This window comes from Nipponia nippon, unplaced genomic scaffold, assembly GCF_047370975.1.
Source record: "Nipponia nippon isolate SJK-2023a ecotype South Korea unplaced genomic scaffold, ASM4737097v1 scaffold_35, whole genome shotgun sequence".
NCBI lineage: Eukaryota > Metazoa > Chordata > Aves > Pelecaniformes > Threskiornithidae > Nipponia > Nipponia nippon.
Window position 1 is genome coordinate 1,468,705 of NW_028262353.1, and position 12,248 is coordinate 1,480,952.

The window sequence follows — 12,248 nt, forward strand, 5'->3', positions numbered from 1 at the left end:
AATTTGGGAGTTTTACTCGGGGCTATGCGGAAGCGCCTATCTCCAATTAGGTCTGCAAAGCTCTCCTCGGGTTAGGGCCTTCTGCCAGCGCGTTTGCTGCCCCTTTTCTCAGCAGTTTGGTGGCTTGGACATTCACCCAGGATGGAGGGGACTCAGGGGCAAGGCTGGCTTCTGGTGACAAGGATTTGAACCGTATTCCCACCTGCCCTGGGTCTTTCTAACCACTCGGCTGAGGAATTGCTGGAACAAGCTGCTCGCGGTCCCTCCTGTTGAAGCAGGTCTGCTCTGTATAAAAGAATACTGTGTTTATCGGGTATGAGACAATGCAGCTCCCTCCTCCTGGAGATGGGGGTGCTCCCATGGGTGAGCAACCTGGGGTTTGGGTCTTGCTCTAATGGGCGCTGCATTTGCAGTACAGCTGCTGAGAAGGTCAGGGTCAAGAGCAAGGGGGCTTCGAGGAGAGGCGAGGGGAGCTGCTCTGGTTTAGGGTGGGGAAGAGGAGGTGAAGGAGAGGTCCTACCACAGCCTACCGCAACCTGAGGGCAAGTACGAGACAGCAGAGTCAGCCTGTGCCTAGGGTGCCACACGATAGAAGGAAAGGCAACCGGGACAGTTTGCGGTTGGCTGGTCCAGGCTGGACAAGCGGAGATGTTCTGCAGAGAGGTGGAGGGTCTCCAGCCTTGGAGATGACCAGCCTGAGCAAGGCAAAGCCACAACCGGCCTGCTGTGGTGGTGGGGAGGGTGCTGCTCCGAGGAGGAGGCTGGACGGGAGCCTCCGGAGGCCCCTTCCCACCAGCACTCCAACCCCGGCACATCGGCCTGTCCCACAGTGGCTGTAGCACCGGCGTTTTAAAAAGCAACCATCGCCCAGTCCCCATGGGACGTCGAGACGGGAGGTACTGAAGCCTGACCAGAGTGTCAAAAACCCGGGGCGCTACATGCTGGATGGTTGAAAGACAACCTAAATATTCATGTGGGTGTTAGAGCACCTGAAAATACTGCTCTGAAAAGGCATGTTTGGCTCAACTCCAATTGAAGAGCTGCTATGCTCCTTAAATTTAAGGCAGACGGTGATCTGCGTAATATTCTGGATTAATAGTAGTTAATTTTCAAAGAGAATACACTTAAGACTAATATAAATAGCAGTGGAAAAGGCTGGCAAGCTTCATGGCTCCTTCCTGCTTGCACATCCCGTATCTTTCTGGAGCCACCCTTATTTTTACCAGCCGGATGCATCAAATCCAAACGATGTGACCACTTGAAAGGACTTGTCGTGGGTGACCGAGTCCCAGGGAAACGGGCAGGAAACGGCACCAAGCCGCCAAAGACAGCCCCTGTTTTCGGCTTCGCGTCCTCTGCGCTGCCATACAGCTCTCGCTGCGGACTCTGCTGGATTTCAGATTTTGTAAGTAAATCCGCAGTGGAAGAGTCTTTTCCAAAACTTAATTAAGTGAATAAGTCTGGGCTCAGGGTCCAGCTGCAAGAGATTTTAAATGTGCAATTCCTAGTTTTTCCTCTCTAAACGTCTCTGTGAATTGTACCCGACTCTCTCTAGCAAAAAGCAGCGTCCTGCTCGAGCCGGCAGGTTTGGGAAGCGAGATAAAAAGCTGCAGTAACGGCAGAGCTTCTTACCGAAGCGCTCTTGCTGCAAGAGGCGAGTTTCTTAAGTTCCTGCATGTAACCAGCCTGAGCCTGACATTTTCTGTGTCTGGGATTTATAAGCTGTAGCGAAGCTTCTCTTGCGGCTCACTGATCTCAGCGGGATCGGTTTGGTAGGACCAAGCACGGCACCGGTGGTGGGGAGGGGCCGTTGAACCCTGCGGAGGTTAAATTCAGCGAGCACCTTACCGCCTGACTTCTTTATGATGTTCAAAAAAATGAGATGTTGAGATAGAACTGAAATAGTCTCCATTTGAAGCAAGCATGTAAACCAAGGATGGCAGCGCGTGTCCAAGCAAAACAGCTCAGACAGAGCGGCCCTCCAAAGCCCGCAGCTCCAGCAGTTAAAGCCGCCACCTGCCAACGCTTTCAGGCATTTTGGTGGTGGGTTTTACATCCCACTGAGCTATCGCTGGGGCTCGGCGCTGCTGGTCCTCGTGGTACAGACGATGCTTTTCTGTTTGCCCTGCGCCAGCTTGCCGCGCTGCGCGCTCTGCCCCGCGCGTGTGTGCGCATCAGGCGCCGCGGGAGCACCGGGAGGGCTGTGGGTGCCTGGGTGGCCCTGGGAACACGCAGTGGCCGGGCACCACGGACACGGGATGGGCAGCAGTGCCCGATGCGGTGCGAGGCCAAGGCCACCGGGATCTCAGTGCACGGCAGGTGCTTTTCCAGCCCGGGGGACCGAGCCGGTGCCGGCTGGGGAGCTCTGCACACCCACGCCGGGGTGGCAGAGGAGAGCTCAAGGAGCCCCGTTTTGGCCCGAGCACCCGAATCCCGGTTCTGCCCAGAAGTGCAGGATCCCCAGGTGGGTCACAGAAGGCTTTGGGATGGAAGGGACCTTCAAAGGCCACCCAGTCCATCCCCCCTGCCATGGCAGGGACATCTTCAACCAGACCAGGGTGCTCACAGCCCCGTCCAGCCTGGCCTTGAATGTTTCCAGGGACGGGGCACCCACCACCTCTCTGGGCAACCTATTCCACTGGTCCGAGGGCTCGAACCCCCCGCCGGGTGCCGGCTGCACGCACCCCCGCTGCCCCCCGGCTCCCAGCGCCGTGGCCCCGCTCGGGCCCCGCTGGGGCCGCGGGGGGCGATGCCGGCGGCGGGCGCGGCCCGGCCCAGCCCCGGGGCGCGGCGGCGGCGCCATTGGCCGCGGCGGCGGGGCGGTGCCGCCCGCAGACAACGCTCCGTGGGCCGGGCCGCTCCGCTCCGCTCCGCTCCGCTCCTCCCCGCCCGGTTCCGGTGCGGCGGCGGCGCAGGTGGAGCCGAGCCGCTCAGCGGAGCCCCGCGCCCGCCGCCCAGCCCATGGCGCCCCGCGCCCCGCCGCCCAGCGCGGCCCGGCCGGGGGCCGCCCCCCGCTCCGCCGCCTCCGCCGCCGCCTGAGCCCGCGGACGCGCCGGCCTCGCCTTTGTCCCCCGCCGCCTCCGCCGCCGGCCGCAGCCCGGCCCCCGCCCGAGGTAGGCACCGGAGCGGCGGCGGCGGGGGGGACGTTTCCATCGCGGCCTGGGGCGGGCGCGGGTCTGCCGCCCCCGGCGGGGTGAGAGGCCTCCCCCGGGCCGGGCCCCCCATCCCCACGCAGGAGGGGCCTCCCCTGGTCCCCGTTCCCCCCACGCTCCCGGGGGGGCGATGCCTCCCCGCGGGGCAGCCCCGGCCAAGCCCCCCGAAGGGCTCTGCTCGCCCCCCTCCCCAGGCCTTGCACCCCCTGCTCCCCAAAGCCCCCCGGGGCTGGCAGGCTCCGCTGAAGGGGTGCCCTGAAACCGGGTCCTGCGTTGCACCGGGATGGGCTGGTTTGGGTCAGGAGGGTCTCGCTCTCAGGGGCGTTGGAGCCCTGCGGCGCCCGCCTGGGGGTGCGCAGCCTCCAGCTGGGGCTGGGCTGGGGGTGGTGGTGCACCCCATATCGATGGAGAGGTGCCGGCGGTGCTTTCGCCACCGATGTTGGCACATGTAGCACGAGCCAGGCTCTGGGCTCGGAGCATCCGCAGCGGAGAGCCTGGGCTGGTGCCTGGGGAAGCATCAGGTGATGGTGGCTCGGAGAGCCGCGGATCCACCCCAGGAGGAGATGGTGTCCCATGCGAACGTGCGCGTGTGGCTGGGGGTGTAAGCCCGGACAAGCTGCCGGAGCCGAGGAAGAGACGTCAGGTTCATGAGTCCCCGATTCATCGGGTCGAATGAGGTCTGCAGACCTGTGGCCGCCTTCGAGAGCGGGTGTTTAGATATGTATGGTAAACCGGAGCCTGCTGTTTGCTGGAATGTTTTTGTTCTGATCCTGTCGCCTTTCCCTTCTGAAGGCCAGCCGGCGCTTGCAGGAAGCGAGGCGTTAAGGGCAGAGGAGCGATGGCACTAACAGCTCTGCTGGGTTGCGTCCTCCTTGGGTGCACTGACTGAAACGGCATCTCTCTTTCTCGCTAAATACCTTGTTGAGAAAGGATGTGAGCCGCTGCGCTGGGAAAAGAGCTGTCGATACCCCGAGTAGCCCGGATCTGTCTGGAGACTGAGCCAATGCAGCCCACAGATCTGTGAGTCGTCCAAGATTTGCCCTTTGCTGGCAATCTCCAGGCTCCCCCAAAGCAGATCTTCCCACACCTTTTTCCATGGTAAAGGTATTATCCGGGGTTTGGGCATGTTATGAGGCTCTGCTGAGTAATGGGACGTCGGGAGGCTCCTGCAGAGGCGGCGCTGAGATGTGCGCGCGGGCCGGCCTTGGCTCGGTGGCGGGCGTGCAGGAGAGACGAGGTGTCACTTGTCGTGGGAGAGGAAGGGAAGCGAACGGCCCGAGGATTTGGGCTGTGCGGTAGTTTTTTGGCCAACTGGATGATCTGTAAGTGGTTTCTACCCTGGGTTTGTTCTAGCAGATGGTCAAAGCAGCACGCTCTGGGAGGATGGGGAGGGTGGGCCCCGCTCTCTGAGGGTCCGGATGCGAAACCTCTGACCAGATGTTTGCAGAGGATTTGCAGCCTGGAAGTCACAGCCTTTCTCAGGAGATCTCCAGCGCTTCCTGATCTGCAGCGAGGATCGGAGGATCTCAGCACTTCCCACTGCCTGATGCGAGCAGGAAGTGGGAGCATGAAAATGGCAGCAAAAGTGCTTGCGGCGAGGCTGGAAGCTCAGCAGACGTAAGCGCGTGGGATGATGATGAGGTTAGACCTGTCCTGAACAGGGTCCTGAACCTTTTGGACGTGTCATTTGGGAATGGAGGAGTCCCAGCGCAAGGGCCGGTCTTTGCAGGCGCATATGTCGTCCTGGGGCAGCAGGCAGACGGAGGTGCTGCGCGAGTGCATGTGAGCGTGCCTTGTCCTGTAGTTTATTAAACAGCTTTGTCGCATGCTGCTGGGGCTCAGACGGAGCCTCCCCAGGGCAGGGAGAGGCTTGTGCTTTGGGTTTGTGCTGGGTGCTGTCCGGTGTGGCTCTGAGCTGGTAGAGGCGTTTCAGCGCCACGCGGTGTTATAGCTGGACTAGCAAAGCGCCTTCTTCGTCTCCTCATGAGATTGTGGGTCTGGATTTGTGTTGTGCCTCTGGCAGAGATGGGGAATTCAGACCTGCGGTGGCTGGAGCATGCGTGTCCCGACTCTGGCCCTGGTTTCTGTGTTCTCACTTCGCTGGGCTGTGGGTTGGAGCAAAGACCCAGGTTGTGGCTGGTGTTGGGGAGGGAGGCTGGTTGCTTAAAAATCTTTTGAGGTGCGTGGCTCTAGGGATGTGAGCGGCTGCATCGATGGCTTTGGGATACGTGGTTTAAGCCAAACAGTTCTCCCACCATGGGGCACTGGGATAGGAACGATTATTGGGAAGCTGAAAGCCAGTGCTGCAAAACCCTACCCATTTAGAAACTGTTGAAAGAAAAACGAGGTTTGAAAATGTCAGTAGTAAGGAGACGTCGTGTATTTGGAGCCCGTGGCTCAGATTTTCAGGCTTTTTCCTGTTGAAGTAGTGGGACGCAATGGTATACGTGCTTTTTAAGAGAGTCTGGGAGATCCTGCAATCATGTATTTAACAGCTGGGCCCTTGGGGAGGGGGAAAAAACGAACAAGTGTGTTGGCAATGCTCTGAAAGAAGGCAGCTCCTTCTGCCCCGTTGCCTGACTCTCGCTGGGAGGTGTGCGAATCTCCTCTTCAATCTCTGGTTCAGACATCAAGACCTTAGTCCTTCTGATCTGATTGATTACCTTTTGATCTCCATCCAGCCCCATAGCTGCTCTCTGATGCAGAGGGATGGGACAGCGCAGGACGGGCAGGTGAGTCAGCCCTGCGAGCTGCCGAGTCCTTCCCGATGGCTGTGTCTCATTACCTTGCTATGCTCCCCCGAGGCAGGAATGCATCCTTCCCCAGTTCAGGCTTTTCTGGCTTCTTATTAGCAGCTGCTTTGCTGACTTTTGTGTCGTTGGTAAAATGGGGGAGATGACAGGCGGCCAGAGAAGCGTGTCCTGGCCTTGCTGAGTTTGAGCAGTCCGGTTGCAGCTGGGTGGGCTTGTGTCAGACTTGAGCAGCCCTCTGTGACCAAGGCTTTGAGAGCCCCGCGCGGTTCAGCTCCTGGCTGGCACGGCTGGTCTCTCGTCTGCTGTTCTGGCTGCCCTAAAAATACTGCAGAAACCCCTGCTGCTTGCAGCCTAGCAGCCTCGCTGAATGGCTGTAATGTTCTCCAGCCTTTGTCGGTGCCTTAGCATATGTGGTTTGTTTCTGGTCACCCCGTTCCCACCTCTTTGGACGTAAACGGGCTGCTCTGCTGAATCGCCTTCCCTGAAGAGCAGGGCTGGGCCTGGAGTATGTTATGGACACTTTTGTCACTCAGAGAAGGTCTGAGTTGGTACGTTTGCTGTAGGATGCGATGGTGTTGTGAAGCTTTCAAGGGGATGTACAGAGTTCCGGAGGCGTGCAGGGGCTGGCAGCGTGCGGTCTTGAGTTGCTAATGCTGTTAATAATAACTTTTTAACAGAAAAACTCGGGTCTTGTTAAGCCGAGCCAAGGAAGTTCAGGAGAGCAGTGCTGTCCTGCAGAATGTAGGCAAAGGATTTGTTTTCTTTCTCTGCCTTAGAGAGCTCCATCTTCCCTTGAAACTGTGTTCCAGATATAGCAGCAGTTGCTAACACTGAATGAATGCATGCTGAATTTAGGCAGCTCTGAGGCTGCTGTATGTTGCGCAGGATTTGGTCGTTTGGGTTTGAGTTTAGCCAGAGCAAGCGAAGCTGGTATGCTTGGGTGGCATTGTCCCAGTTGCCAAACTATAAATAGCAAACGGAGCCCAAGCTGACTTTGGAAATTTCCCAGACTCACCTTGGAGGAGGAATCCGTGCCGAGGCACATCAGCCTTTGGCAGAGTGGGGCTGAAGGCGGTGAATGCTCGGCATGATGCAGAAGTACCCGTAAGCGAGTTGATGAGGTGGCAGAGTTGGTATGAGTGCCATATGTCCGTGTCACTGTGGTCCCTGTTGGGCAATATTTGAGGATGCTGAGGAAAGAGCCTTGAGTCAGTGCTACGCTGTCACCCAGAGAGGTCTTCAGCAGGGAGGGAATGTCCTAAAGTGGGGACTTCTATGGAGGTCCTGACCCCAAGGAGGGGCTGGAGCAAGACAGCGGCTATCTGTTACACTTCAGCACCTTAGCACATCCATCACGTGTATCTGTTCGTCTTCCCTCATCCTAAAAGTTTAGTCCGTCCACATTCGAGGCTAAGTGCGGTGGATGGTGCTCTCTGTTGTCAATGCAAGAATTACGAAGGTGTCTCTAAGGATGGAGTCTGCCTCGGTGGCTGGCTGGCTTGCTTTTTGCACCTCAGCACAGTAACAAACCACACCGCTTACTCACAGGCGGATCCCGTGAGGTGTTTGTATCCAGGAGTAGGAACGCATGCCAGCAGTAGAATTAGCTCTTCCACAGGGTTGCATTGCACAGTTGGATCGAAATACTGCTCACATCAGTGCAAAACAAACACTGCTGCTGGTCTGGCACGCGGTCACGCTCACCCCGCGGCCTCTCTGTGCCGCGGTGAATGACGGCGGGTGCTGCAGGGGGACGGAGGCTCTGCGCTGGAAAGGTGGGTGCTAAAGGTGGGGAAGAGGAGGACGGAGATACAGGAGTTGGGGGAAGAGCTGAGAGTATCTCACACTGGCCTCCAGAAGAGACTCATTTCTCTTGATGGAGAAGTTTTTCACATGTGCGGGGTGTCCCCGTCCGCGGTCCCTGCCTGGAGCATCTTCCCAGCGGGTACCCAGCGAGCGGGAGTCGCCACTGGCCGTACGTGGCTCCCAGCTTTTGGCCCTGTTAGCTGATTGCTCTTCTGGGCTGTTTGTGCCTTGCAGTGTGTAACTTAGGATCAAAAAAGCTCTGCTGATCCTAAAGTAATACCTCAAAGCCAAGACCCAAACCTTGCCTTGTTTTAGAACTTACTCAACTGATGTTATAAGGCATGAAATAAGCAGGTAGGGCTTCCCGGTGTGTTTGGGCTCCTTGACAAGATTGCTCTCGCCTGTACTGATTCGTTGGGTCACGTTAGGTGATCCTGGACTTTTCGTCCTTCTGCTCTCCCACCTTCCTCTCCTCCTTTGCCTCTTTTATTCCCTTTCTCCACCTTCCCTTTTACTCGAGTGCACCTAATTCTCCTGCAACTCCCCCTCTGCAAGGAGTGTGGTTGGCATTTATAGAAATAAAATAGGAAGGTGTCCTGATCTGGTTTGTGTTCCAGTTGTAGCTGGAAGGATCTCAGCCTGTCACTGGGGTCATCTGCTTCTCCGAGAGAGAGCAGTGTGTCCCCGGAGCCTCTGGAGGGTCCCGCGAGTGCCTCGGAGTTCAGCTCCACGGAGGGTGGAAGCAGGGCACCGGGGCAGCCTCCGGGGAGGAGTGGGCTCCCTAATGCTGCAGGACGGAGTCGGGATGTGGTGCTGGGAGCGGTTCACGGGGGATGTTCTTGGGCCTTCACAGAAGGAGAATCTCTTACGCAAGGGAGGGGAAAACAGTGTCGATGCTGAGGCTGCTTTTTCAAAAGCCGCTGTTGCGTAAGAGCAAAGCCTTGGGCAGCACAGAAAATGTGGAGAACGTCACTTCCTAGCGATCGCTCAAGACAAAGCGAGGATTGCTCTCTGAATTTCTTCCTTTATGCGTATCCTAAACTTCAAGGCCTATGTAAATTCTCTAGGTTTGCTCACGGCTTGATGCACTTAGGTTGCAGAGGATATGTTTCCATGTAGCCTGGGGGTGCAACTACCAAGTGAAAACAGTCTCTTCTGTTCCTGCCGTAGACTCTTTTCTTCATCTAGCTGCCTTCAGCAACACTTAAGAGGCCAGTGAAAGTGCCTGCTTTCCAGTGTTATCTTCTAGTGGCTGTGGGGTGGGAACATTCACAGCAGAGAGGCTGTCTGAGGCGGGAGTGTGTCCCTGCTCCCTCCCTCCCCTTGACAGCCCGGAGCAGAGGAGAAGCACCGTGCTCCTATTTCCCTTGCCTTGCTCAGTCACGTGTTTTGCCGTGTCCTTTTTGCCATCTGTGTGGGCTCTCCCTTGGTCCGCTGGCTTCTCTGTCCTTGTCCCTGGGCTGAGGCCGGGACCGGCACGTGGCTCCTTGCTGTCCCAGGGATGTCAAGGATGGAGGGTTGACTCTTTCTGCGGACTCTACAGAGCACCTGGATGCAGGAGCCTCTGCTTCGCTTGGGGCTTATCTCCTGGCTTCTGCTGAACTCAGGAGCACGCCTGCCTCCTTCTTTTGCTTCTTCCAAGACTGCACCAACACCTGGCTGCAGCAGTAGAGGGGTCCCCAAGCGAGGGTGTGGAGGTGCTGGTGGGCAGACTTTCAGTGTGGTCCATATGCCTTGAGAATTGCTTCCACAGAGACCAAGCCTGAGAGCGGACGCAATTCTCCATGGCTCAGGGATGCATCGAAGCCTGATGAAGCTACGGGGCGCTCCTCGTGTGCCTGTGGTCAGCCCCCTTCGTGGCCTTGCTGCTCCCCTCTGCGCTGGGGCTGCGACAGGCTGGATCCTCCCTGCCCTTCTTGGTGGCACTTCTGTCCCCACAGCGCGGTTGCAGAACAGAGCTGCCACCAGCCGGAGGTGGCAGTGTCCCAGAAGAAGGGTTCCCCACGCTGGGGGACAGTCCCTGCCACCGTGCCAGGGTGGTTGGGTTTTGTCTGGGTCCCTGCAGCCACGTGGCTGTCACCTGCTGGCATGGGGCGGGCAGAGAGGACAGCAGCGCTGGCTCACGCCACTGTCATAATTGAACTGCAGCGTTAAGCAAATCTGCGGCTGGTGATCTTTATTCAGAGTGCTCAGCCTCTTTGAAACAGCGGTTTAATACAGGCGGTTTGACAGAGGCCTTAATAAGCAGTTGCTGTCTGGATGACGACTGGAATTGGAGGTGCCGTGTTCCCTCGGATGCCCTGTGTAAGTTTTGGAGGATGTTTTTCTAACAGACTAAGCTGGTGGGTTTGGGGAATTTGGTTATGTAGCACTGTAGACTGTCAGTCCCTGCATATGACTTATTCCTGTCCAAAAAACAGTGCAAAATATATTTTTAGGTTTTGAGTAAGCTGGCAGAGTGTACTGGCGTCGTGAGTATTCAAATGCACATGCTGACGAGGTGGATGTGCCATGAACTAGCAGAAAGCTGCTGCAGGGACCGGTTTCAGGTGGCGAGTTTGATTTCTAGAAACCGTAGCTTGTATGTTTGTTTTCCCAGTATCTAAGGGTTGAAATCAAATATGCTCCGAGTATTGCCATTTAAATTTCCCTCCATTAATCTTAATGTTGGTTGCTAACCGAGACCAGATCTTTCCTAAACACATCTGGCGACTGGGCACGATTGTAATCCTTTCTTCTAAGGGTGTGCTACGCTGAAGAGCTGCAAGGGTCTGCTTGAGGTTAGAAAGCAAAGACAAGATTTGGGGTTTGTGGGTGCTCGGTCTGGTTGCTTTGGTCGTGTCGGCTCCCTTTGAGGCTCGGCTCAGCCGCCTGTGAGCGCTTGGTCACAGCAGGATCTCTGGCAGCCCTGCACCACGAAGGTGCCTGGGCGGGCTGAACCTGCAGCAACACGCTCTGCTCGACGTGGGCTGCGCGGCGGAGGTGCGGGCAGCGCGGGAGGCAGTTTGCTGGGGTTTTGCTGGATCCCAAGCGGGGAGAAGCAATGGCCACGCTGGGGTCTGGCTGCGCAGTTCTTGGTGGGCTCAGCCGGTCCTGGGGATGGTCAGGGCACCGCAGGGCTGGTGCTGTGCCAGGGGATGACCTGCTGCTGCTGCAAACACAGACGCTATGTCTTGGGTTTTGAGGAATGAGCTGGCACAGCGGTGTGGAGATGGCCTTAGGGATTCATCACAGCGTTTGCTTTGCCTCAAAAGCACGCACGGTGGCTCTACCTTCTGTTACCCAAATCTTTCTTGGTGAGGTGAGAGTTGTTGTGCAGAGTTTCCTCTTTATATCCTCTTATGTCACGCTGCCCCGCCGGCTGAGTGCGCTCAAAATAGCTGCCAATCCCAGTAGGTTTCACTTCAAGGTCTCTATTCTTAGCTTGCTGGTTAGCTGAGCAAGCCGCGTTACTCAGTAGTCATGAGTTCAAGGACCGTAGGGTAAAGACTAGCAAACTTAATGCCATGCAGGAGTTTTGTTTGCATTTCATGGCAGCTCTGAAGGGACAGCTTGGGCAGAGCTACCCAGCAGCCTCAGACTTGCGTGCTCAAGAAGAGGGCCGCATGTATGTGAGCATGAAATAAGAGTTGCTGGAGCTGATACGTATTCCGGAGGAGGCAGACGGCTCGGGAGACGGGATGACTCAGTATACGAGAGTCTGTTAAGTGGCTTATTGCATCTGACCCATCTACGAGCAGCCTTATCAGATGCGTCTTACTGCTGCGCTGATGGCCGGATACGTGCGTGGCAGGAGCGAAGCAGAAGTGAATGTGGGATGCGGAGCAGTGGCTTCCCAGGAGTGGAACTAGCTGGATGTTCTCAGAGTGTTGCACTGAGGCGGAAGGTATCTGCTACGCTGGTGATGTTCAGCCCGTCCTGTAAGTGCCTTTCCCATCCCAGGGGGATTTTTTCCTTCCTTGCATGGCTGTGAATCCTGACTAGTCGGGTGGGCTGGCTAAAGGTGTACGCAGGAGCATCCTTCTGTACGGCCCATGGAGAGCAGCTCACACATGGGCCTGAACTGAAGCTCTAATCTGTGTCTGGTGGACACAGCCACCACTGGGGCAGGTTAAGGGCTTTGTGGTTTTGATCGCCCGTACGCGGTCCCAACTCGTAGCCGCGGGAGACGAGCAGACAGCGTCAGTCCCAGTTGTACCAGCAAACACAGGACAGGCTCATCTGTTACCTGCTCGGCTGTTTCTGGCTGTTTCATTGGGAACTCGCCCTTTACCCGCTCAAATCTGATGAAGGTGCTGCCTAGACGGATGCAGAGGGGCCCCCTGCTAGTCCTTCAGCAGGACTTAGCTATTTTTGAGAGTGTGTTTGGGGAGAGATCTTGTTTTCCGGACTTCATTTAAGTTCCCGTAACTTCTTCAAACTATCTTGAAGCTGTCTGATGCCAGCTCTGCTGGGCTTAGACGGGTTTCCACCCAGGAGTGGATTGGGCAGAGCACGCTGGGGTTAGGGCACGGGCAGGAGCAGCATCCTGCACCCG

The 12,248-nt window shown here is 57.0% G+C and overlaps 1 protein-coding gene across 10 annotated transcripts in view; it reads left to right on the forward strand.

Moving 5' to 3' along the window:
- The window catches only part of HDAC7 (histone deacetylase 7), a 98,157-nt gene that overhangs the window by 36,599 nt on the left and 49,310 nt on the right, over positions 1 to 12,248 (forward strand). The window contains exon 1 of one of the 10 annotated variants that reach the window (XM_087771008.1): positions 11,158 to 11,631. The exons of the other annotated variants lie outside the window; for them this stretch is intronic. Coding sequence (XP_087627134.1) covers positions 11,529 to 11,631 — 103 coding nt within the window. The 5' untranslated portion in view covers positions 11,158 to 11,528. Of the gene's footprint in view, positions 1 to 11,157; positions 11,632 to 12,248 lie in introns of those variants that run through there. 10 annotated transcript variants of the gene reach the window in all.